General features: G+C 34.5%; 1 protein-coding gene across 1 annotated transcript in view; it reads left to right on the top strand.

Moving 5' to 3' along the window:
- Positions 1-499: 499 nt before the first annotated feature.
- Doa (CDC like kinase darkener of apricot) overlaps positions 500-26,841 on the top strand; it is a 58,866-nt gene continuing 32,524 nt past the window's right edge. The window contains exons 1-3 of the mRNA XM_013306141.1: positions 500-511; positions 588-783; positions 4,086-4,228. Coding sequence (XP_013161595.1) covers positions 664-783; positions 4,086-4,228 — 263 coding nt within the window. The 5' untranslated portion in view covers positions 500-511; positions 588-663. The remainder of the gene's footprint in view (positions 512-587; positions 784-4,085; positions 4,229-26,841) is intronic.

Below are 26,841 nucleotides of genomic sequence, written 5' to 3'. Positions count from 1 at the left end.
AAAGATTGTATTGCTTTTGTAATTAATAATCATAGAATTAAGAAGCGCCTAGGAAATGTATTTTGATTGTTACAGGCCACATAAAATTTTTGCCATTTTTGTATAATTAAAAACACATAACATTTTCTCAAATTTACGATTTACAATTATTCTCTCATGGCTTTCTATATTGGTTCGGATAAAACGTTTCACTAAGAAATAATAACATTATCGTGAATGTCTGATATTTGTTCGCGATTAGAAAAATAAAATATTTAACGTATTTCATTCGAAACTCGTAGCCTAATATATTAAATATTTAAGTTTTATAACTAAGTTAAATATATAATCTTAATTAAATAAATTCTAAAACGGAATATACTTTAGTTGTTATGTTAATGTTGGCCAAAATTCTGTCATTGATCCTCCACAAGATGGCGAGCTAACTTCCTCTTTGAAAGACTTAGCTTAATAAGATATTTAATGCATTTACATTGAAAATAATGTTTTTGTCATAATTCAAATATTTTTTGTAATAATATAGTATTCTCCTTGATATTTTAACTGTTTTTTATCGTAAAAAATGTAAAAAGTTCTTATGTTGATAGGGAAGTGGCTAGAAGTGCGACTTACGCCAACCCAGTGGAACCAACTGTCAAAACTTGCCTGTTTGCATTCGGATCGATGTTCGGCCCTTTATTGCGAAGAAGCATTCTACAGGGTTCCGTATCGCGAACTTGGAATTGTCTAACTAATTTCACTCAACTTCTTTGGTGTAAACTGAAATATTTGCGAGAATTAAGGGTAAGTTCAGTGTGCATTTTTTACTACTAAATGTGTCGTGCCTAGGACTCCCTTTGGTCGTAGAATGAACATGGCGTCTGCATGTAAATATTTAAATGACATCTATCGTTTTGCTAAGAAAAAAAAACTTTCGATGTGCGAATGTTCTAATAAGTAGTCACTTTATATTTGGCTGTAGATATACAAGTCACCTTTATTTTTTTGTTTTTATACAAATTTATAATGAATACTGAGACACCAGCTGTCGAGTTAGTAATATTATGTTACGGAAACTGTTTTGATTGTTGATGAGTAAAAGTTGTAATTTACATTAAAGAGAATTTCTTTATATCTAGTTTGGCATGTGACGAATTATATTTTTGTAAATCTTGGGAAACGTAGGATATTAGAATAATCAATATTTTACCTTTGCTAATATATGCATGCGGGTTTTGTAGATTTCTCTTAATACTTAAACCTATGGTAAAAACCTGTGGTCTAAACAGTTTCATGTTTTTCAGCCTAAACTGCTTGGATACGAGTATTGGTATCCTTTTTATGGTAAGTGGTACTAGATGTACTTACCTATTATTTTTATCATATACTGAGATGCTTTAACTATATCTTTAAAAATATATAGTATAATAAAGCATGGTATACCAGAATGGCTTTATAACACAATTCCTTTCTACTATTGCTTCCATAAATAAAGATAGCAATCATGATTACTTACAAAGTAACTTAATAATTTAGTATGAACTTATTGTAATTTTTGATATATCGGAAGAAATCCCTGTAGTAATGATATCATATATCAGTCATACAAAATCATATTCTAATTGCCTTTATAATTATTGTAGACTAGCTATTGCATGCAACTCTGTCCCCACAGTATTACAAATACTTTTTGTGTAGCATATGTGTTCTTCCAGACTATGTTCTACATATATGCTAAATTTCAGCGAAATCCATACAGCTGTTCTCGGGATACTTACAAACATTTGAATTAATGATATTAGTAAGATTAGTTTTGAAATTAATATTTTAGATTTAAAATTCATAATGAATTGTATATAAAACTAATATACTACTTTACCTTTAAATTAATGACATAAAGTATGGTTGTGTTTGATTTATAAACATGTCATAATAATATATGATTGTTGTTGCCTTCTCATACCAAAGTGCCTTTTTTCTTTTATGATTTATATTTCTTTGCATATTGATTTCTTTTGCTTCTGTTCTTGGGTGTTATATATACAAATTCCTTTGCTATGAATATTAAACTTTAAGCTGATATAGGCACATAACATAAAAGGTGTATTACTATAATATATATGTGGTTATGTAATTGTAGGGATCTAGTACATAAATTCTAATATGCTTGTACCAATAACCCTATAAAATTTTAAGTCTAAAGAAATATTTTTGTGTTTAAAAATACTCCAGTTTCTATTATGGTAATTTGAAGTATTTATATTAATTATAATTCTCATTTAAAATTTTGATAAGCAAATTTATTTATGGGTGAATATACTTTTGATAAGTTGGCTCTCTCAGTTTGTTTGATAATGTTGGTGATATTTGGTAGAATGCTGTCCTATTCTATAATTTGGTGGAAAACTATTCTCCTGCCATCTTTGCAAGATGGTGAATGATTACAGTTTTCCGTTTGGGGATTTCTGCATTTTTACCAAAGTATTGAAACTATTGTTACATTTTGATATGGGTACTGGGAAAATCAACAGTAATCAATAGCATATATCTATAGATATTTTTTAATATTTAATACCTCAAAGACTTTGTCGCAATGTGACCATACCGCCCCAGACAAACAGAAGTGTGTTAGAACAGCTATTTGCATATGTGCTGATTTCTTTTAGCGCTTGCCACAAACCATGAGTTTCAGAGATCAAAATCTTTGTATAAAGCATATTGTAATCCCTGTAAGATAACAATATGTTTTAAATAGGGATTTTGGTCTCAATGCCGATGGTAAATCTGTAAGTTTACTTTATTCGGTAAAATTTGTTGTGGTGCAGGACAGTAATCACTGTTTACCACAGTGGGGTCATTGGTGTGAATATTTATAAATAGGCAACAGATATAGTTGTCCTATAGTTATCACAATATCCATGTGTCTGTTTCCAGGATTCATTGTAAAGTAAATGATTGATTTTTATGAAATTCTCGTACATGGTACATCTAAGTTACAAATTTATTTATATATTTTACATGAAGAGTCTTAAATCTATGATATTAAAAACGAATAATTACCTAAAATATGTTATTGAAAGGAGTCCCTTTAGGCAAGGTTCTGAAGATACTGACAGCGTTCCCCCTTTGAATAGCAATACTAATTCTTTGTCCAAGGTAGCTGCCCGCTCTTCGGTCCCCTGTGATGTCAATTAACTTTTTCGAAATTGAAATCTTATTTACATAGTGAATAAGATTCAAATAATGAAAAGTATACTGTAGGTTGTTAGCTTTACCATGAGTTGACTGCAGTGAAAGTTCTTTCAACATATATTGTCATCCCTTGCCTTTTGTTTGAAAAAACAGAGACAAAAATATTTGTCAGTAAGTGTCACAGCGGTGGAATTTCATGGGAGAAAGTACATAAAAAAATTATTATTATTTTTCAATTCTAAACTAATTGGACTCTGATTGTAAAGATCTTGTGGCATAATATTAGTTACCATACCCATGCATAACAGCTTGACTGATTTTTATGAAATTTTACTGCAGATTCAGTAGGTCTGAGAATCAGCTACTATCTATTTTTTTTATCCTGCGCGGACGGAGTCACGTGAGATACCTAGTAGTATATATACAAATACTAGGATTATAGAAAAGTTTTTTAATTTTTTCACAAACCGAAATTATTATAAAAATAAACATTAAAGAGAAGGGCTTGCAGAAATGGTCCAAATGCATTTAGGCTTGCATATGTAAATAAAAAACTATAGTTCTGTTGTTAACTCTAATTGAATTTCATGATTAATTTTGAACTATTTTTCAGCATAGAATAACATAGTCATTGGTTTTGGTACAAGCATTTTAGCTCATATCTACAATGTAAACTTCTTGAATAAGTGTTTATTTATTCAATAAGTTTAAGTGTTTGCTTTGTGGTACTAATGGTCATTGATTTTGAAAATACATGATAACAAATTGTGGATACAATGTTGTTGTTGTTAATTGCAATAGTTCACATACAACATACATTGCCACTACTCAGCATTAAGCCATACACCATGGTACATAACATTAACATAAGTTTTTGTGACATATAATTAATAGATGTTTTACTGCATTTTCAGATGCCGCGTACTCGCAGGAAGCACTACGCGTCGCACTCTAGGTCCCCGTCCAGGACCTATGAGGCTAAGCGCAGGAGGATCGACGAGAGTACACGTGAGGACTCTGGGTACAGGAAGCGCAGCCGTAGCAGAGAACGTGACAGGTAGGCCTTATTAATCACTTAGCTAATTTCAAACGGTCCGTGCATTTAGGCTTTAACTAAGTCTACAAACCAGCATTTGGCAACTTTTACTGAAAGATATTTGCTGGATTAAAAGTTTTAATTAATGGTGAACGTAATCATTTCCAAGGGATTTTAGTGAACGTAATTTTTATTGAAAAAAACAAACGAAAATGCATAAAAATATTACCGACTAAATAATGCGCCATCTAGTTTAAATTCTGGAGAAAAAAAACGCCATCTAGCGGTATTTTAATAACAAGTTTTTATGTAGTAAGAGTTTATAATGCCACCACAAGATGGAGCTATTGGCTTGTTCCGGAGAATTTCATTGAAAATTTAAAACACAATTTATTGAGATATCATATGTATTTATTTTAGGCATTTAATTTTAAATTGTTCTATAATGCATTGTTATTATATGATACCAATATTTTCCGTTTAGCGTAACATTCAGTGTTGTAATATCGTAGATACTTTCAAATAGATTATAGGAATGCTGTAACTATGTTAAATATAATCCAGTAATGCGTTATTACTGACTTGGTTAGCAATTAGTATGCAGTGTTGTCTATAATTATTATTATTTACTTTCTACTCCTTGCGAGATATTAATATACCATGTCGCATCTGGATTATAAGACACATCTGTGGTGATTTTAATAGAGCTTCTTTGTGTATTATGTTTCAAAACATAACACATTTTCATAATGAGCCCGTATAAATGAGGTTTTTATGCTGTTTTTTTGTACGCATACGTTTTTACTTTACAAAAAATTACATTGTTATTATAAGTATTTTTCAAGCATCAATTCTTTTTAATCCATAAGTATTATGGTTAATTTATATGGATTACTGTATTTCCTGGCTCAATTGGAGTGTAGTTTTAAAGGTTCATAATGATAGAGAAGTCCGCAATAGGTTTTTTTTTGCGTAATTGAAGTGATTCATTATATTAAATGTATGCAGTATTTATTACGTGTCTAAGCTAAAAGTAGCGCGTCGTGTTTACCAAAACATTTGGGCATATGCCAATCTATCTCCATCAAACTATGTTTGTAGAGAACTGTTGCACGTTTTGTCCGGAAATAGATACATCAAGCAATCTTGTTGTAGTTTATATGAATTGTTCTTCATATCAACGGTTGCCAGGTCGCCGAAACTAATAGCCGGACAGACCAGACAGTTCGCCGGACTTTTCGTTTGAAAGACCGGATACCCTATATTATTGAGATTTTGTATAAATGTAGAAAATGTAAAAAGCCGGACAACCCGGACACCGTTTATTTTGGCACGCAATAAAAAAGCCTACCTTTGTCCGGCTTTATCCGGACGGCTGGCAACGCTATTTATATCGAATAACACGATTTAAAAAGTCTTTTTTTACTATTTTACCAGGATTGCCATATGCGGTAATACATTTGTCGGACTTGTTTCTAAAATCAGTTCATCGTACTACGGTATATACATTACCTGTGTTATGGCAGAGGTCACTTAGTACAATGTTACACGTTAATTGGATCGAGTCTTTCGTTGTGTTACGTTTTATTATTTATAAACTGTCTAATTTAAATAATTTTTGGCGTCATTCTAATGTTTGCTTTTGTATACATTTTCGTGTTTTAAATTTAAAAGTTTAAGAGGTCAAGAGTTCCCGTTTGATAGTGAACTTCCTGCCCTAAATGAATTCTTTGTACAAATTATTAAATAGCATTAAAGGATGATATGGCAAAAAAAATGATAGCATTTTTACTATATTTGAGTAAAACACATTTCGAACAATCCAACATAAAACAAATTCCAATGTTCAACATAGTAATTTTTCTACTTAAATAATTGTTTTGGTTTTATTCACTAACAAAATAATAAGTATGACTATATTGTAAAATATTTAGCTTTGATTTATTTCGTTTCCTACAATTGGTAAATACCCAAGCGATTTATTAAAACCATATCCCGATTTTTCCTTATACAGGGGTATTATTTCTGCATGTCATATAAAATAATTGATATTTAAGTTTAATTTTATTGAGGTTTAGTAAACAATGACGTAAAAGAAATACGGCTTGGATAGATCAATTTTAAAAGCAAAAAGAAAACGTACCTTATCTGAAGAATCTTAGTTATTATTTTATTTCAGTCTTTCCCAAAGTGGGCGATAACGCCCCCTTGTGGGAGCTGCAGGTCTCAAGTTGCGGGTTATAGTAACAGTTTCGTTTATAATTCTTCGTTAATATACATGTATAGGTCACAGTAATTAATTAATTTAATTTGAAGTTATAGTGGTTTTTAAATATGTGAAAATATAGGGGCGCTAAAAAAATATTTATTGTCAAAGTGGGAAGTAGAGAAAATAAGTTTGGGAACCACTGCTTTATTTGGTTATTATATTTGCTAATTTTCTCAAATAGTTTGAAATATTTTAATAAACTTATGGTTCAACTTAAAAGCTTAATTAAATAGTTTGACATATTGTCTCCCATCCGTGCACGTGGGCATTGGCGTGGGAATAGTTAGAAAAAATAAAAGCAATCAGAACAAGCTAGCGTTTATGATAACTAACTGTTTACAAATGTAACACGCCTTAGGGTCCGTTTACACAGACTGTGGAGCAGAGCAGATTCTTATCGCAATTAAAATTGAGCTTTCTACGATTAGGGACATGGTTTTATTTTTAATTTTTACGTCTTTTCTACGCTTGCTTTTGATAAGAAAAGTAAGACACACTTTTATTTACGGTAGAAAATCTGCTCTGCTCTCTCTGTCCGACCCTTCGGTTGATTTGTCGTTTACTTACAATGACTTATTTTTTATTTATATAGTTACATTGCTTTGTAAATTTAACTTGCCCTACTTTAAGAATTACAATGAATATCTGATTAACCAGCTGTAGTAAAATTGCAAATAAGCAAACAAGCCTTTAGTCAAAACATATGTCATTATAGCCTTGACATGGATTTTTTCAGTCAGGTGAAAACGACATTAACACAGATACATGTTTCTTTTTAGATCATTGTTCTGTTTTCAGCTTTGTATAATGAACCAAACGTGTATTAATGTTAGTTTCAATTTGACAGTGTTATCTTGTTAATTTATAAACTATATACGGTTATGAGAACTTAACTCTGATATGTGTTGGAGTTATAAGAGTAATCAGGTCAACTGAACATAAATTATTGCGGTAATTTAAGATAAGTAATAAATCCATTATTATCTAAGCGGTAAAATTCAAACGACGATCTTTGAGGAAGCATACAAGCAAGTAGTTTATCTAAATTAATTTTGAAATTACACATAGACTCTAGCTTTTACGTAGCGACAAATTGGACATATAAGATTTTTATATTTTCTATCTTTTATACTTATATCGTAAAAGTCTCTGCATCAAAGAACTAAAGTTTAATATTACCAAGTTTAAGTTCGCTACGATGTTCACGGTCACTTACAGAAATTAAACAGCTATAAATTACGAAATCATCAACCTATAAATGTATTTGGCAAAAATGATAAGAAAAAATGTCGACCGTCGATTGGACATTCATTACGCGGTCGCGTCAGCTGATGCAAGATGCCATTGTGATGCATATGGTAGCATCCGTTGATAAATAAGTAATTTTTGTCAGTCGCCATATGAACATGCGCAAAGTCTACTGGCCCTTATTAGTCGATGAGAAGGTGTCCAATTAATTATTGCTTGATTAAGGCGATGATGCCACTTGTACAAGCAAATTGGCATCGCAATACAACTCACGGCCAGGATCTCGTCGTGGGAATGAACCTATACTGTTACTTACTAACTGCCCCCGGGCAAGATAATAACGCCGACCCAGATCTCAAAGGCAGTTAGCAGAAAACGCACAGTGACAACTTGCAGTTCACTCGAGCGCGCCTAACGAGGAGTCTGGATTGTTTTATCATGAAATGTATTTGATTTAATCGTGATTGCGTACTGTACACCCAAATCAAGTGTCACAACACTCGGTATCAATCTGTATTCTAGTTTGCGAGGGCGACCTTTATTATATTAAATCAAATATTTGTTAATTCAGTGACAGTGGAATGCGAGCTTAAATCGATAAGATCAGGTTATTTTAATTACTCAAGCAATAAGTTTTAATAATTAGCCAAAAAATGGGTTAACATTAAATGTATGCCGTTGTCGGAATGACATGTTTTTGTGCTGTTTTAAATTAAACTTAATTAATATGATGAATGGTAGACAAAAAGTTCACCTACATAAATGTCTTCATTTGGGTCGTCATAATTGCATATATTTGTTGGAATAGTGTTTTTTGTCCGCTGGATGTTGTAGACGTCTGATTTTTACTTTAAATTATGTTTAAGTACACCAATAATTATATCTGACTTTTAATGCAGAAATTCGGTACTTCGTGGGTGGTCTTTAACCATTTCGAATTCATTCCGTGTTCTATTCACTCCTTAATAAGCTAGCTAAGTTATTTAATTTAGCTCCACTGTTAAAGTACATAAAGTTTCTTTTGTTATTAAAAATAATTAAGTTCTCTTTCTTATTGCAATTGACAAGAGTTAACACCGAGAACCGACCAGGCAACTAAGAAATATGACAATTAAGATAAATAAATAAGTAATAATTAACATTTAACTGTAATTAATGCAATATAAAAATATGCTGTTAAATAATACCAACAATTTTCACACGTTCAAGTGGTTTCGCAAAACGACTTCCGGCCAAGGGCAAGTTATCAGGCTTCGGTTATTGTTGACCTTATATCGAAACCTGTGTTGGTATTTTGGATAAAATTACATCGCGAAGTAATAACATGATTACTTATCGGTATTTATATTATGCGTAAACCGACATGAATGTACGTCACTCATCACTTTTGGATGTGTTAAAAGACAAAAAGTGGGCAGCGTGAAACTGTAGATCCATTAAGATTGCCTTTTGGTAAATGAGTGACGACGGAAATGTTCTTTATATCGATATGAATATCTTTTTTCAATTTTACAAACAAATTTATGATAATCACTTCCCACCGTTGAAGATTTCAGACATCCCTGACAACGTTGATGTAATTTTTCCGAATTTTAGGGTTCCGTACCTCGAAAAGAAAAAAAGGAACCCTTATAGGATCACTTTGTTGTCCGTCCGTCTGTCTGTTAAGACCCTTTTTTTGGCTGGCAACCACTACTAAACGTTTTCATTATCAACCTGGCCTTCTCCCTACGGAGGGTCCGTACAGTATCTATTACTTTTCCATACATCGCTATCAGCCGTAATATTGCATATCAGACAGACATTGTTATTTTTTATAGTTACCAATTGATTTTAAGTTTAATAATCTTTGTTTAAATGTTTGCGAAATCGATTAATGTTATTAAACGTGAATCATTTTCACCCTTCGTTGCATATGGGTTAGTTAGACGATTGACAGTCTCGTAATAAATTATCTAATCTTTGCTATATCAACTACGTGTGTCACATGATTACTAAGTAGGTAACTAAGTAAACACTTAGATTAAGTACTTTATTGATCGAAAACTTTTATGGTTTAAACTTCCAGTTAAAATTTACGTCAATACAGAATGAAGACGATAAACCATGTTATTTATCAACGTTAATCCCTAATAATAAATCTACTTCGGAAGTACATAATAAATTGCTCTTCCTTACAAATAACCGTGAACGATAATTGTAAGTTCACAAATTACCCTTGTATATATTCAAATTATTTTTATCACATGTACAGCACAGAGATTTGATAACATTTTAAAAACGAATTTACTGCTTTAGAAATCTACATAAGATTAAATTTAAAATGCTTAGAAATCAATTCTGAATCGTATTTAGTAGGCGTGTAATACACAACTAACAATCAACCCGGTCTAGCTAATAAGTAATTGTCGATGTATCACGTACTTATAATAACATTATAATAGTTCAGTCGTCCGGTCCTACGTGTCAATATGTTTTATTATTTTTTTTTCGCAATATTTGTATGCCAAGGACCTAAGGAAGGTCGGCAACTAAAACGGTTATCTTTATGTTATCTGGACGAGGCACGTACTGTGCAATTTTGGTTTTCGTCGATTTGATACTCGCGTCATCGTTTTAAATTTGTTTAGATTGCAACCGTGTATTACGGATGTGCAAATTAACTTTCGGAGCCTTATTCGATAATTATTGTTTATACAAATGTTGAGGCACTTTCATTAGATTTGTGAATCGTATTTGGGCGCTGCTCCAAACTTATGTGGCCATCTTATTATGCTCCATATACGCTTTTAACTTTGACATAATGCAACAGCCTCAAAGTGTACTGCTATGAGGCAGCTTTAAAGTTTTATTGAAGTTTTTCCGTACAGGTGAGAAAATAATGAGTCGGACGCGCGGGGCGGTGGAGGGGTAGAGAGGCGTCGTTCTTGACACAGTAAAGCTAGGAGTGCAGTAGGTGCAACTTGCAACCCACGCCGAGCTTTTTGCGCGCGCCGCGATCGCTATCCGCAACCGGTTAGGGCTCATAGTTTTAAGCTCTGTGCAATTTAAAGCTAATGAGCTAACATAAGAACTCTTTTATGCGACTTTACGAGAACGCATTAAATGTTTTAGTATAAATTGGCGACGGACCCGTGAGAATAGAGATCGGCATTCTTGTATCCGCTATTGGTATGCCGCGGTCTAAATAAACCTGTAAAAATGCTATTAAGTGATCTTAACGATCAGTTGCTTTACGATTATGGTTCATCCTGCCTTTTGGTAGGGCGCATATTGCTATGACAGCGGTTTGGTTTCTTCCTACCTATTTTAGCAACAATTAGATGCGACTATATTTTTAGATTTCACCACGATTCGAGCTCAAGGAATGGCCGCGGCCGTGATTTATCGCGGTCTGAGTAAATTCGATTAAGATTGCCTTAGCGTAGGAATACCATGGTAGAAGTAGAAATTCAAGACTAATGTTCAATTCGATACATTGTTTAAATAAATGTGTTCAGATACGAATAAAAGGAATTTCATATGTTACTTGATTTCAATCACATTATTTTGTCGCCAACTTATATAATATATCAATATAGCTTTCCTGCTTTATATAATGAACTTAATGATTTGTGTCTGACTAGTGCTTCTTCACTATGTTACTACCGCACACATCAGATGCATACCAGTCAAAATCCCGTCAGAATCGTTTCAGCCGTTCTGGAGATTACCCCGAACAAACGCGGATTTGCAAACAAAAATTTTTAAATTTGATTTTCGTTATAAGCAACACAAATACATTATGTTCGCTAAATATATATTTTTAATATCCAAGTAATTTATCTTGTAAATATGAGATCCTCCAGGATTACCTCTGATAAAAGCAAAAAACTTTGCCACAACAATTTTAATGTCAGGCGACGCTTCAATTTATATCCCATATCAAGCTCCGTAGACAGATTAATGAGATGTTTTTTCTTTTTATTGAAGCCTTATTAGTTTTACGAGTGGTTTGATGAATGCGCGCCGGCAACGCGACAACAATATGTAGTGCAGAACGTGATAAGATACCTCTAATAGACGTACCGCTAATTTTCTTTTCTTAATAGTTGTGATGAAACTCCACTACGCTACTAGCAATTGATACTGCAATGATTACGTCAAGATTTGGCAAATGGAAATTTTATGCATGATAAAACATTATGTCATGGTCCGTAGCGGTGGGTTATTGTATTGGCAATTGTAATAGGTTGCTTCTTTTTAGGCAATTTCATTGAAATTAGCAATAGACATTACTTTTAGCAATAATAAGTTCTTGTTGAAGTGATGAACTTTATATAAATGCTGAGTAATTAATTGACTAATAGACTTTTTGAAAGTTGCCAAAAATGTGAAAGTTTCATCTTGAACTAGTTAGATTACTGGGCAGTCCATTTCCTTAAGATTTAAACAACTTTTATATGTTTTATAAGTCCGAGGATATCGCGCAGGTCTTCATCTTCGATAAAGAACACCTGAGGTCACCAATATATTCTTTTTTAGGCGACATGACTATCGCCTCAATATCTAAGCCTGACATGGTGACAAACCGTCGGAAGTCGTTAGTGGTTTCATTGGGTATAATTATATTTTAGCCTCGAGATACATGCAAACTCACATTTGTGCTTCGCGACTACGTTTCCTCTTTCCAAAGTCCCTGACCGCCTTGTTATATTAAATACCCATGTGTTAATGTCTGTTATTAGCTCTCAAAGCCATTCATATTTTGTCACAGCCCAAGGTGATGATCATTATATAAAATTATTTCCTTCTCCTGTTCAAATGTATCGAGACGGCGAGGTCGTCGATCTCCATATCCTGCCATCTCAACAATGGAGCGTCAGGCCGGCCTTGGCAGCGCTCGGGGTCGTGCCAAGCACGCGGCCGCATCTCGCACAGACATTATCTCTAGGCATTCATTAAGCTCTTCAATTCTCGCGCTGATTAATGTTCACTTATAATTTCGACGCCTTTAAGCTTACAATGTACATGCTTTATCTAATGTCCGAATACAATAATTAATGGCCTAGGACCAGTTTTGTTTATATTGTACAATGACGAAGAATTCCACTTATAAAATCTCGTGGGACGTTTTTTCTTTTTAATTGCCGCCATAAGTCAACGTTCACATTAAGCCGATTTTATTCGGACCCCAGCCGTCGCCACTATGAGGGTAATGAGCGCATGCTGTAGACAGAACGACCGCTTAGTGAGATCTCCGCCGTAATGATGTATGGACGACGAAAGCCTCGTTTTTTTTATAGTACCGGACGGCGGCTGGCATAGAAAGAAAATTGTCACGAAACGATGTCGCATACTTGTATAATGTGGTTTTAAATTGGTAAATCTTCTACGTTTAAATAAATGTGTTCGATCGGGAACATGCTCCTAATTATAGTTCGCAATTCGTTGCCAAAATTATTATTTCTATTTTGAAACTAAAAGAGTGAACAGATGTAATAAATGTATTCCTAAGTGCTTGCGCAGTATCTAATATGTGATCGGAGTATAGCGCTGTTGTTGTTAGGTATGTGTCAGTATTTATGATTCGCTGGATCCAATAAATCAGTCGTCTCGCGGCCCTACTTGGGCAGCATTTAAATCATTGTATCGATAACCGGCGCATAGCACACAGGCGCACTGTATCATGTCAAACTTAAGTGATAAATTGTTATTGATTATAACGCACAAGTAACTGCATTTGATTACTTAATTTGCTACTTTAAAGATTCTTCTTGATTCAAATGATCTTAGCAGGGTTTAAAGGTTTAGAGTGTAGATATTGCAGCTATTCAAACTAGTACCGCTCTTTTCAAAGCTTTCGATTATATAAATTTAACGTTATCCATTTCACAAGGCACCATTTGAGGGACGCAGTATCGGGTCCGGACCTGAACAATGGCGCGATTGTCAACTCCTCGGAAATTGAACATCGCCGTGACATTCGACACGGCCGCCATGTCATATTGAAAACTACGACTTAAACCTAACCAACTAATACTGAGTAGCGAAATATTATTGTAACTTTTACGTGCTATCATTTCCAATCCCGCTAACGTGCGTGCAATGATATCTTAATGAATATTAATTATAGTTATGTCATCTGTTTACAAATCATTAGCTTGTATCGGTCCGGAAAAAAGAAATGGGAAAATATTATTATTATGTATACAGTCAGTCGTACAGACATAACAAACATAAATATATACAATTGTTTATTTACCAGTAATTATTTTTATAGTATACTGGGAATGTTAACTGTTTTGTTCTCTCATTTACAAAGTCTGTAATCGAAATACAGTTGACTTTATTTGATTTAAAAATTGATGCGGAAAGATTTCGTCATTGATGTTTATAAGACGTGTAGTAAACATGCAACATTGATATTAGACGAACCGTACTCTGCCTGATCTCATTACGGTGACATAATGTTTGAGTGGTGTATGTCAACATGTTGTCGATCTTACGCAACAATCGTAAATCAGAGCTGTTACAACGCTGCTTGTTACGTTTAACGTTATTATCAAACTAGCTGTCGCCCGCGATTCTGTCCGCGCGGAATTAAAAAAAACTGAATTAGTAGGCTATACGTTCTTCAAGACTATGTTCTACATGTGTGCAAAATTTCATCAAGATGCCTTGGTCAGTTCCGGATATACCGTCAAACTTTCGCATTTATAATATTGTTAAGATTAGTAAGATAAAAATATAAACTATAAGATTTCTGCCATCTATCGAAAAAATCTGTGGATACAAGTTGTGATGTATATTAAACTCCCAATACAGTAAAAAGCTAAGGTCATTGTGTCTTTACAACTGCCGTGACATTTACTGTCAAAGCTACATCTTATTTAGTCTTTTAACAAAACCGGTCTAAGTGTTTCGATACAGCAGCATTCTGATGTAGTTTTTGATGCATTTATGGTAAACAAGAAAAACTTAAGGTAAGGCTATCAAAATGTATTAAATATCGATCCGTAACTGGGTAACTAACATGTGGCCTTTGTTGTAATTGTCTGTCCAAGATAGATAAAGGTGAAAATGATGATTTTTATATATCTGTTGATACTCGATGAAAATTTGCAATGTAAATCATATTGTATTTTATTAACAACTATGTAATTGGACTAGACAAAGCTAGTAGAGTGTTTGCTTCGAGCCGTTATAGCTGCATTTAGGCGAGGACAGGAGTGCGAGCCGGTGCGGGATCGATTAGCGAACCGGTCCCACTGCCCAGTGCCCAGTGCGTTGACTCCCGCGCTCAATGCGCCTGCACCCGCACCGGCAACGCGAATTGCACTCGCTACAGCAAAGACGCTCTTCCCCCTACCTCCTCTGCTCCTTCTCGTGTCCCTTAGACCTTTGCAAAATACCATACAATGGCTCCAGTGACTGACCGATTTTCTTCCAACTATAGATAACCATGGAAATAATTAGATGATGTATTTTTGCACTTTGCATGACTATGTGTCTAGGTTACTTCCCTTTCCCCACCAAGACAGGAAATACAAAGCGTGAGTTGATTTGATAACAACTATAAAACAAAAAAGTGTAATATCCGGATTATAGGGAATTCGGTGAGTATTTCAGTTAGTAAGCGGTCCCACATACAAGCTATTATGATTGTACATATCAAACTATTGTAACACAAAGTTCTTAGCACTGAGCACAGATAAAAATTGGAAGTTTACTAACTACCAACTATTTGTAGGAATGTATCGCAGTAGTTTCTCTCCGTCAGTGGCACTTGCACTAGCAACTACCATAGCAGCTGAGGCCGGCTCTTGTATAATTGGTTGCAGGTGCGCCGTGCTGTCTCGCCCGCTACGTTTGCAGGAAAATATTTTTTTTCCCTTTTACGAAGCTCAACCGCTTCCATTTTAACGATAGGAATCTTGAAGTGCAAGGCGGAACGGATACTTTCTTAACAGGTCGTACCAGGAATTAGATTTTATACTCGTTCAAGATATTTGTTTTGAAACATTTATGAACCGTGTTTTCATAATGTTATTCGAGCGCGATTTAGTGCTTAAAGACCAATGTAAAGTTTTCCTGTACCGAAGACTACGTAAATAATACATACGTCTATCGTGGTAACACAATAACAAATGTATTATTCCTACAGTCTAATTAAGAGCAAGTGGGCACAAACAGGATAATGTAAGTGATAATTTTATAAGTAATGTACGTCGGAAACAGTTAATGCTGTCAACTGTAAACAGACAGTCGTCGCTGATGATTAAACTTGATAAAGATGTCTGTACCTCTAACAGGGTTGTTAGATAATATGGTATGCAACTTTGTTATTTAATACATAACACGTTATGTACCCAGAGATAAGTTCAATAAACTAATAAAATCGTATGCAAGTTGTGATTTTTTATTGAAATTTGGTCTTTGGTAAAGTTTATAAATTTCTCAGCCCAAAATGATAATGAAAGTTTCTGGTTGATTCTGTTTTTAAGTCAGATATTTGATGTATAAGGATTTTTATTATTAACATAGTAGCCCTAGATTAAATGCACTAAGGTCCAGGAGCGAGGGCGAAGGGAGTGTAGGGCGCGGACGTTGAACTGCGCGTGGGTCGTGGGTCAGCGTCGCGACACGCGGCCATTAGCGCGTACGTGCGCCCGCGCAGCGCGACGCACCGCGTACCAGCATTACTCACATACACTGCGTACTTGCTGTTACCTACCCCACGGACTGTAATGAATGCTGCTTCCTACTAGCCTCTACTTTAGCATCCTTTGTTATACAAGCTTTAATAACCCGCTCTTGTTGGCATGAACAAAGACGTCTTATGTTATATTGATTTTGTACCAACATAATGTGAACTTATAATGGGCTGAACTCATAATAGCATTATTGTTCCATCTCCTATGATATGTCAGGTCGAATTGCGGACGACTGGTTACCAACGAGTTTTTTGTCAAGTTCCTCACACGTACCAGCTTTGTACTGTAAAGGTTATGATGAACTTGTTTAGCAATGACTAGCATTTGATTATACACAAAGACAGATATATTCAGTTTCTGTGTATGTATCTTAGGTTGTTAATTTTTATGAATTTTTGACTTGACGCAAAGATTTCATGCGGCAACCATGTTATGTAATTTTTTTTTCGACGAGGATTATGTGTACCTTTTTTGGCATCAGACATTCATTTTTTGTTTACAATAAAAGTAAACATCTAACAAATCGGACATAGCTACTTTTGTTGGTACTTTGCTATATCGTAAATATCCCAACATGGAGTGGGGTAATAATTCGCAACAAATAAGAAGTTCTCCGGCATACGGCATATTTATTATACTAGTTAATATCGATGTTCCCGCTTTTAGTAATCATTCGTCATTTCTTTGTTGTAAAGGGTATTGTCGATACAAAAGATACCACGTACGACAATCAGGGTCACACGTTTGTTTGAGATTCTTCGGCAATTTCCATGCAACCGCAAATATAATTTATTATTTCTTCCTCGTATAATGTACTGAACTTATTTACATGTAATTATTGAGTTCAAACAGCAATAAGTTTTGTTTGCAACAGTGTTACCGAGAAATCCGCGGAGATTAAAGATGTATGAGGAAGTGAGATGTAACATGAAACACGTAGGCATAATGCAACGCGCTTCGCATTACAACCTGTGGTTTTGTTTGTTTGGTCGATGTCCAGCGCCAGCACCGGCGTGTGTGCGTGTATTTGTGAATTTAGTTGTGCTTTGTCTAACACAAGTTACTTTACATGTAACGCGATAGACATAACTGCTTGCTCTTGTTATTTGTTTATTTCTTTCTGCTATAAAAGTCTCGAAAACGGGTCTATAACAAAATTATTTTTTTACTATAACAAGTCATTTTGTGTTATCAAAATGGCTGAAGAAATAAAATAATTTAAAAGTTTTCTACTTAAGATATAATAGTACTCAGACTATACTACCACCGGTTAACATTAAGCAATTACTTTGCAAAATTAAAGAAGCCCACACACTAATCCTCGCCCTCGTGCCTCGATTATAGTTATATTAATCTGATTCGAATCTGTACCACGCATCAGATCAGTATGAGTCAATTGAGAAAGTAAACCGTCGCGCATTGTTCCGAGTGGATGCGCGCCAAGACGCCGAGAGGGCCGGGAGCGGGGGTACACCAGCTCTCTATTCATTACTCATCGTCACTCTGTTACGACTCTGTCTTCGTTAGTATAGCACTCCACGATGCTTATGCTACGTTTGAAGTTTACAAAAATAACTGTATCGTTCATTAGAGTAGGTATTTAAATGTATTCGTAGCTGAAACTTAGTACTAAACGTAATTGTAAACAGGACTCAACTTGTTTGCTATCGAATACAGAAAACTCACCAGAGCCTTAACATTGCGTGACCTTCATTCTTTGAAAGCTTTTATTTATAAAATTCAACATATAGATCCACTCCCTTTTTTATTTTTTTTTGTGCTTTCATCGTATGGGCCGTGTACACATGAGTGGGCCTTGCCTGTGCGTATCGGTTCACGCTCATTGAACCTCCATTTGAGCGTACTCACAACTGACCGATGCCCACAACGTGTATTTTAAAATGATATAAAAATACTTAAACTGATAAATTATTTTCTTATTTATTTAATACAGGTGGATATAAAGGTATAAAATAGGCACATGGCCGAAACCCAAATGCGACCACCTGCAATGGTGAATGCGACGTGTTTACTTTTACTGATATTCGTACGTGATTGTTCTTTGCGTACCACCGTCGTCTGGTCTCGTAGAAAGTATCAAAACGCGTGCAAGAACGCCAATTATAACAATTGTACCGTACCGTATCGTTGTTTGATGAGCTAAAATTGATGTTGCGTATTCTCACGCATATCAGCCTTGTATCCAGCAAATCTGGAAGGCGTTTCGTCTCGCCTTTTTAATCTCACTGCTTGCAGGGGTGTAATCTATAGTCGACGTACTCAAAATGCAATTTAAATGATATTTTGTGATATGTTTTTACACTGTATATAGTGATTGAGAATTATGTATATGTATTTTCTCTGACACTCTTACATCTTCTTCCTTTTATATTACAACGTAAAAAGTGCCTGGTAGTTGATCGTGCAGAATTAAAGTTAGTAAACTACGATGACGATAAAAATGTGATTAATCCCAAAGCGCTCCGTGATGGTGAGATATCTATACAAAGTTAACGTTAATTTATTTTTTAAATGTGATTTCTAAAGTATGATTCGACTTTTAATTTCATTGGAAAAATATAAAATAAATAACATAAAATTTAAGGAAAGATTGTTAAATAATTTAACGACTTTTGTCATATGACAGACAAAACGACTAACGATCGTGGTAAAATCTTTCGTAAATATCACCTCGATTATTCATTCGGCAAGTCATTTGAGAAGACATAGTTTCGCGAATTCGTAGCACTTTGGCAAATTTCTTTTATGTCCGAATTGTAAAAGCATAGCACCAAACTTCTGACGTGGCATTAATCAAATGTGATATTATAAATCCAAACGGTAAATTTAATATATTTTATAATCGTTATTAAAATATAGAAATCTAAAGCCAAAAATAGAAACTTGTTTGAAGCTTTTTAATATATAAAAATAAACGTTTTGATTGGACTTTAAAAACGCTGCAAAAAGATCCTTCAAACTTTCAATTTGCTTGAGCTGTGTATAAGCGAAGGCGAACAAAAGCAAGTGTTCAATAAAATTACAAAAGTATATGTTATGAATACCGTTTTCCTTGCTTTAAAAATGTTTATTACTTATTACTGCCTTTCTCTGTCAAAATTATAAAGCGTATCATAATTTTTACTTTCGCTATTACTATGTCAATCAAATTGGATAAGAAATTTATAATTAGGAAAGACTAATTGGCGTAATTTGGAAGATTTCTTCGAGAGGCGCTTCTTAATTAGCTGTTTCTTGCCTTTGTTTATAGAGCGCGTACGCGCACACTTGAAAGTTTATACATTTTTACGTTACATATTATATGTTTTTTTTTTTAATTTGCAGTATATATTTTTTTTAAATACGGATCAGCAGCCTGTCGTTAATAATTCAATGTTTACTTTCCGGTTCATTGGCTGCATAATTTACCACAATGTAAAGCGTCTTTAATAATGCTGTGTTAATGAGATGACTCAACGACGGCTGGTTCGACGTGTCAGAATAAAAGAATTCCCTACAATTCAAGTCCCAGTAGGGACAAACGCTTACTCATAATATAGATGATACATAAGTAATACTCTGACCCCTAGACTCGTTTAATTTACACTATTGTTTCTTAAATTTATCACGATAGATAAAGAAACTAATGTGTTGTCAAAATATCCTTTACCATTGCAAAGTATTTAATAAACAAAGCACTTTAATATGACGACAATTAGGAGCACCTCTTTGTTATAACTTCGTTAACTAGCCTATCTTACTTCTTACTAATATTATAAATGCGAATGTTAAATGGATGGATGGATGGATGGATGTTTGTAGATATCTCCGGAACAGCTCAACAGATTTTAATGAAATTTGACACAGATGTAGAACATAGTCTGAAAGAACACATTGGCTACTTATTAAGGTTTTTTTTAATACCGCGTTGACGGAGTCGCGGGTGATAGATAGTTACTCATAAATAGAACAACATAAGCTCCAATACCCGGTAACACTGATACTCGATCTGCTTGGTACCGAGAAACCAGTCGAGGCGCAGTGGGCGGCTGCACTAAGTGAAAGCTGGTAAGGGCGGGCCGCGACTCATATCTGCTTAAGTATTCATTAATTACTCTCGTTTTCAAGAAACCATCGCACTATTGACGCATTATGGCTTTAATTGGAGTTTTGTCTTTTTTGGTGCCGACGGAAGAAAATATAACGCATGAATTTACCTGTGGTGACTAATTTACTCATTTATGTAGAAGGTTTTTGTATTTCATCGGAAATTTTTGTTCATAGAAATATGATTTGACATAATATTGATCGTCCAATCGATTTGTTTTCTCTGTTTTCTTATCTCTTCCTTATTTTCATTTATGTTGCAACTATACCAAAGAACTTATAATAAAATAATTTCTCAGTTCTAATTTAAGCAATTGTTTTTACATTTTGTTTAACGGTTACATTTAAAAACAAGTTAGGCACAGTAACCGTCTCGCAAGAGTGCTTCATTGTATTTATATTAGCACAAATCCAATATAATATATGCACATATACATCGCTTCATACATACAATTAGGTACAGTGTTAGTGTAGGTGAAGTCCGTTAGGTTTTTTGCGGCAATGTTTTGCAAATTAATCTCTGTTAAGCAAGCGGTGTGTTTAACCAAATGCCAGCTGCGATTAACCCATGCGCCGGACGGCGACGTGCTTGCAAAATATCCCTCATACTTGCTGTATTATTTACGCTATTATAAACTGCACTTGTGCAATAACTTGACCATGTTATTTTAATTCCGTTATGTTACATTCAAATAATTTAAAGAAGCTGACGAACCGAAAAGCTAAATTTACTACTACTTTTAGTAGAAGACAATATATCTGCATAGACAACACTAAAACTAATTTACTCTTAAATATAAACTATTCATCTTATGAGATCATCTATAATTTCGATTTCTATAAACCTTGATTGTATCCATCCTTTGTTCATTTACGATATTTACAGACTGTATTATGACTACAAATAAACATATTATCCATGAACGTGGATAGTTTCGATTTTATGTTGTAACTTTACAATGGAGCATTATTTTTATATGGAGGCAATTTGGAGGGATGGACTCCACTTAATGCAGTTCGTTGTGTATGAAAATCTTTATAGTCGTGTTCCTCGCGTGTATTTATGTTCCCGCAGTCTGTTCTGACGTTGTTTACGTATCTTTTCGAGGAACATGGAACAATGTCGCATTGTACCGCCGCGCCGCGTAGGCCGACTCGACTGTGTCTACATTACAACTTGGATGTGGGTCATACAAATGTTACAATAATTAATTGGCAGTATTGTCCCACTGGCCGAATGTCGCTTCTCAGTAATGAAGTCTTTCGCTCATTGCTCGCCCACACTGACGATGTTTTCTCTTTACTCTGCCTATGTTCCATTCAATTGCCGACACAATTGAATGTCTTCGATTTAGCGATCAGAGTATGTTGAAACAAAAACTTATAAGTTTCATATCCAGTTTATACGTTACTATGTACACGGGCTGGAAAATAAAACAAAATGACTATGAAGTAAAGATATAATATTTTGGTAACACCCATTTAAATGTTAGTTTTTTTTATTATAATTTGTTACTTTATGTTAATTTAATAAAAAGTAGTCGCCATGAAAGACCTTTTGCTGGTCAATTTTACTTTCGAAACTAGTGACCGCAACGAGGCAATACTCTCGGTACATTGCTCTATCTAATGAGTTCATCTCAAGCGAATAATGAGTTATCTATTGCTGTTTGCCCTTTATTTAAACTGTACCAGTTTTCTTATTCGTTAATTCAATTATATTATGTTTGTATTTCTTTAAAGATAAACAATTTGGTCTATTGTTCTATTAAAAAACACTAGCTAATGTTTTAAATTCAAATGAAATCTCATTTGATTTGAATTTAAAACCAAATTGATTTGTTTTTTTCTGATAACTAATGTAGACGGAATGGTAAACTCAGTTGTTTTTATCTAACTATGTACTACAAGACAAAATCTTAACAGATTATCTTTTAACTAAAGTAACCAGATACCGTTGCTTATGTTAACTTAGTTTTTTTTATGAGCGCTCGCGGCGAGACAAAAGATGAATACCGGTCGTGTAATGAGTCCGAGTGGGGCTTCACATGTAGGTAACTTTATCTCCGAAATGTGGGTAATAAGAGCAAGTGTGAACTTAGGCCGGTACAGTTAGCTCGCCTCGAGTCCTGACTCACTCACCGACATCGACACAACGTCTCGCGCTAACTTTCGGCATCACTTGTCTTTGTGTACATAACCGCTATTCACGTTAATCAAGACGTCTCTCTCCTCTTCACACAATGAACATACTTTTCTATAGCAAACATTGAATTATTGTTTGTCTTTTCATAACGTGAATGATGATTTTCTAGACATTATTACGGAGAATTTCAATGCCTCAAACTTTTTATTTTCTAAGTACCAAATATTTCAGGACTAAGTGTGTTGTTGTAAAATATAAATTGTGTGATAGAAATCTAGCTTCTGGTCTGTCATTTTGATTATATATAAAGCATTACGCAATGTGTAATGGGATACGCCTAATTTAAGTCCATCTGTATGGATCGATTGATTCGTATTACGTTATTAGAATGTGATGTTCGCGTTGCGAATGTGTTTGCCTTATCGAAGCGATGACACAGCGCAGATCCACACGTGCTCGCTACTCAAGCACTCAGGAAGTCGCGCCGCGAAACTTAGGCACGTTTTAGTATTACAGATAACCCTTTGTTCCGACTTGTTGCGTTGTGTTGCGTATGCCGACATAACTCGACCGCTTTATGTCCGACATACACTTTGTATACGCGCTATCTTGATATTAGCATCTTAATATGACACTATATACATAATCTATTCAAATTATTGCCGTTACCAGTACTTAATTTATTTAACAAGACAAATAAAGGCAAATCGGGACGTCTCGCAGACGATTATGCTAATGTCACACAGCTGTTTCCTTTTTGGTCAAATATAAAGTCTCTATGTGGCCGTTAGTACGCAAACTGCACTCTGATGCCCGGTTACATTATGCTCGTAACACGATTACGGAAGAACGAAACTTATCGGCTATTGTTCAAGGTCATGTGTTGGTGTGAATTTCCAACGTCAAATATTAATAGAACCTTGTGGTTATGATAGCGGGTATCATAAAGAAAATTGTCATGGGAAACACGTAGTAGTCATTTTTAGGCGTGTCATGTATGAAGCACATTTATACCAAGTTTTAAAACATATTTAATGAATTAAATAAATATTCTTCTATGAATCAACAACGATCACAAAATGTACAGTTTTTTGACTCGATGATATTAGGTCGTATTTTAAGTAGGAAACTTATAAGTGCACTTGACGCTCGGTCACCTTAAAACCCCGTATAACTGAAGGCCTCTTGATGGCTAGCGGAGCTTAATGACAAGAAAAATATGAATGTTGTCTCCTTTCGCCCACGAATGACAACAAAGACGTCGTAGTCCGCAATATTGCAATGTTTTGGCGGTGCGGTCGCGGAAGTATCGTGGCAGTACGCGCCCCTTGTAATACCGGTACGCTCACAAAACGATTAAAGTCTTGACTTATGTGGAATTGTAATAGCTACTAAGGCTCCTTCGTATATTTAATGATACGTGGTTCACCTTAGAGGCACGATTTTTTTTTTATTGTTACAATGACTGTGCTTAGCGCACATAGTACACAGATTACAAATATATGTAATACGGCATCAAATAAAGACCTTTTTAAAGTTCTAGCAATTTCAACGAGAATTTTTTTTTGTTATTTATGATGTAAAATTAAGTATATTTTTTAAGATCGCTTCTTTCAAGAAATTAACACGATATGCGTAAATCGTGATCACTTTTGTTTTCAAAGGTGTGCGACTCTTACGGCCTTGATTGCTACACACCTACCCGTCTGCAGTCTGTATGACGCGGCCACATTTCCCTTTTATCAAAACAAATATTAATGAGCGAAAGTCGCCTCGCGAGCTCCAGCCATGCCTCCACCAATGTACGTACTCAAAAATAAAGGCGTGATGAGTGAATAATGCCAATCGTTTAACCTTCTTTATAGTTTCCGGGTTTGATGCCACGCTAGCAGTTCCTTGTTTGATTTTTTTTAAAGATAATCAACGCTGGATATTTCGGAAGTGTGAGTTAAAAAATTACACGACTTAATAATTTTTGGAATGTTATGGTACGTTAACGGTAAACATATAACATAGCATTTGATAGGTAAATAAAAATTAAAACTGTTGATATTTCGTAGGAAAAGTACTTGTTCTCGGTGGGCGTTACATTAGTGAAAAGACGGGTTATTGACGATCAGAAATTTTCTTTATCGAGTGCGGCCCACCCACACGAAAAATTTTACATATCAATACAATTGCAATCTCCTTTCTAATCGCTCATCATAAGTATGACAGCGACCCCGAATATAAATTATGGGAACGAGCAATTTTGTGTATGAAGGATGACGCGTCTCTTGCGTTGCGGGACACCTACGCGTCGCTTCCACGAAAACAACTGTACTGCTGTACCGCCGGGCGCGGACAACTTTCTGCCCCAATTACCCACACTCGTTTAATAAAGGAGACCCAGTATTGGGAAATGCCAGTTTACCGGCGCACTTAAAGATCCAATAAACTCAGCCGGCGCCCTTGTTACCACCATCTCTTGCACAAAACATCTATTAAACCACAATATTATCGTCTTTTATATTGTTCCTAAAATTCCATAATAGGTGAACTCGCTGTGATACTAAACTGAATTACATTTCATGAGTTGTAAACCTAATTATTTGTTTTACGAGTGAAATCGCGAACGAATAAATTTTTATACAGCGAATAAAAACACATCACTGTCGTCCCACTTGTCAGGGATTGAAGAACCTTGGAATGTCTGCGTCTTTTTGATTCCTTTGTAATTAGCGTTGGACATGACTGACAGAAGAAACTTCACGCGCACCTACATAACTCTCAACCTTAGTGTATTCGAGTTATTTTATCATCAGTATTCCTTTTTTAAAATCGACTGAACGAAACCAGTTACGTGGTTTTTGCTATTTTATTTAGCAAACCGACGTAATTATTGTGAAACACGTTGATTTTGATGTGTTTTTGCTCGTTTTGTCTGGATTGGAGGCAACACTAGTGAGTCACAAACTCGTACAGGATCTTTGTTTGTGCTTCCGAGAAGCAGCAACAACGGTCACGTCTTTGTGGGAAAAGGTTTTTTAATGCAGGTCGATGGTCAGACCCCTCTCCCTGCTTCATGAAACAAATCATTTGAATAATGAAAAATGTACCGTATTGATTTAGTAAGTACAAGTTCAATATATCTCCTGTTTAAAGACGCAGTTTTTAACCGACTTCAAAAGGAAGTTCTAAATTCAAATTCGTCTGTATGTTTTTTTGCTACTTCGCTCCTGGTTGTCCAATTTTCATAATTCTTTATTTATTCGAAAGGTATTGCGTGTCATTTTGTCCCATTTTTTTGAAAAATTAAAAAGTATGCAATTTTTAATTATTTTTAACACCGTGCTAAAAAGTCTGCGAAAGATTTTTGATTCGCTTCCTTTCTTTTCTTGAAAACAAAGAATTTTTGTGCAATTTGATATAAAGTGCTAGGTGATTTACCATCTGTCGTGTGCATCAACTTAACGTAATTTTTCATTCGATTGTAAAAATTAAACATCGTTAAGTGAGTGTCAATCATCATTTTGTGCATAGCGGTTATGGGTGTCACAACTGATTTCTTGTAAGGTCCCATTCATTTGCCCAACGGATTAACGACCGCAAATGATTTTATGTTTATTTACATTATTAATTTTATAAGTGAAGGTCATTTCTTGTTTGTGTACAACTAAAGGTTGATATGGAGACATTATCCGTTAACTTCCTCGTCACTGTCATGTTTCATTTTAAAACGGACAATTTTTCACACTTTACGTTTTATTTATGTTTTTGAAGGAAGCTCGTTAAAATTTATTTTAGTAAGTATGTAATGTGAAAGTTTTTCAATTATTTTTTTAATTTAAAAATAGTAAGATACGAATTCATATATCAAGATGCAATTATTTTTGAAGAAATTATGATGAAAATATATATTTTTTTTTAGCTTTTAATAATTGTCAAATTTACATCTACACACAAAGTGGTACAGTTTTCCGATACGCATTGCTACTTTTGTAAGTTTAAAAAACTTGTATTAATTTATTAAAATAACTTTTAATAACTAGTAGTTACGATAAGGTCGGTTCGAGAAAAGTTATTAGATTTACGTAACGCGGAATGAGATCAAGTTTTGCTACTGCACTTAGTGGAACAAAGTTTTAAAGTTTATGTGTAATTGAACTAAAAGTATATGTACGCTCAA

This window comes from Papilio xuthus, unplaced genomic scaffold (genome assembly GCF_000836235.2).
Source record: "Papilio xuthus unplaced genomic scaffold, Pxut_1.1 DF828258.1, whole genome shotgun sequence".
NCBI classification, from domain to species: Eukaryota; Metazoa; Arthropoda; class Insecta; order Lepidoptera; family Papilionidae; genus Papilio; species Papilio xuthus.
The sequence above is the reverse complement of the archived record's forward strand: the minus strand, read 5'-3'. Positions and strand labels throughout refer to the sequence as shown.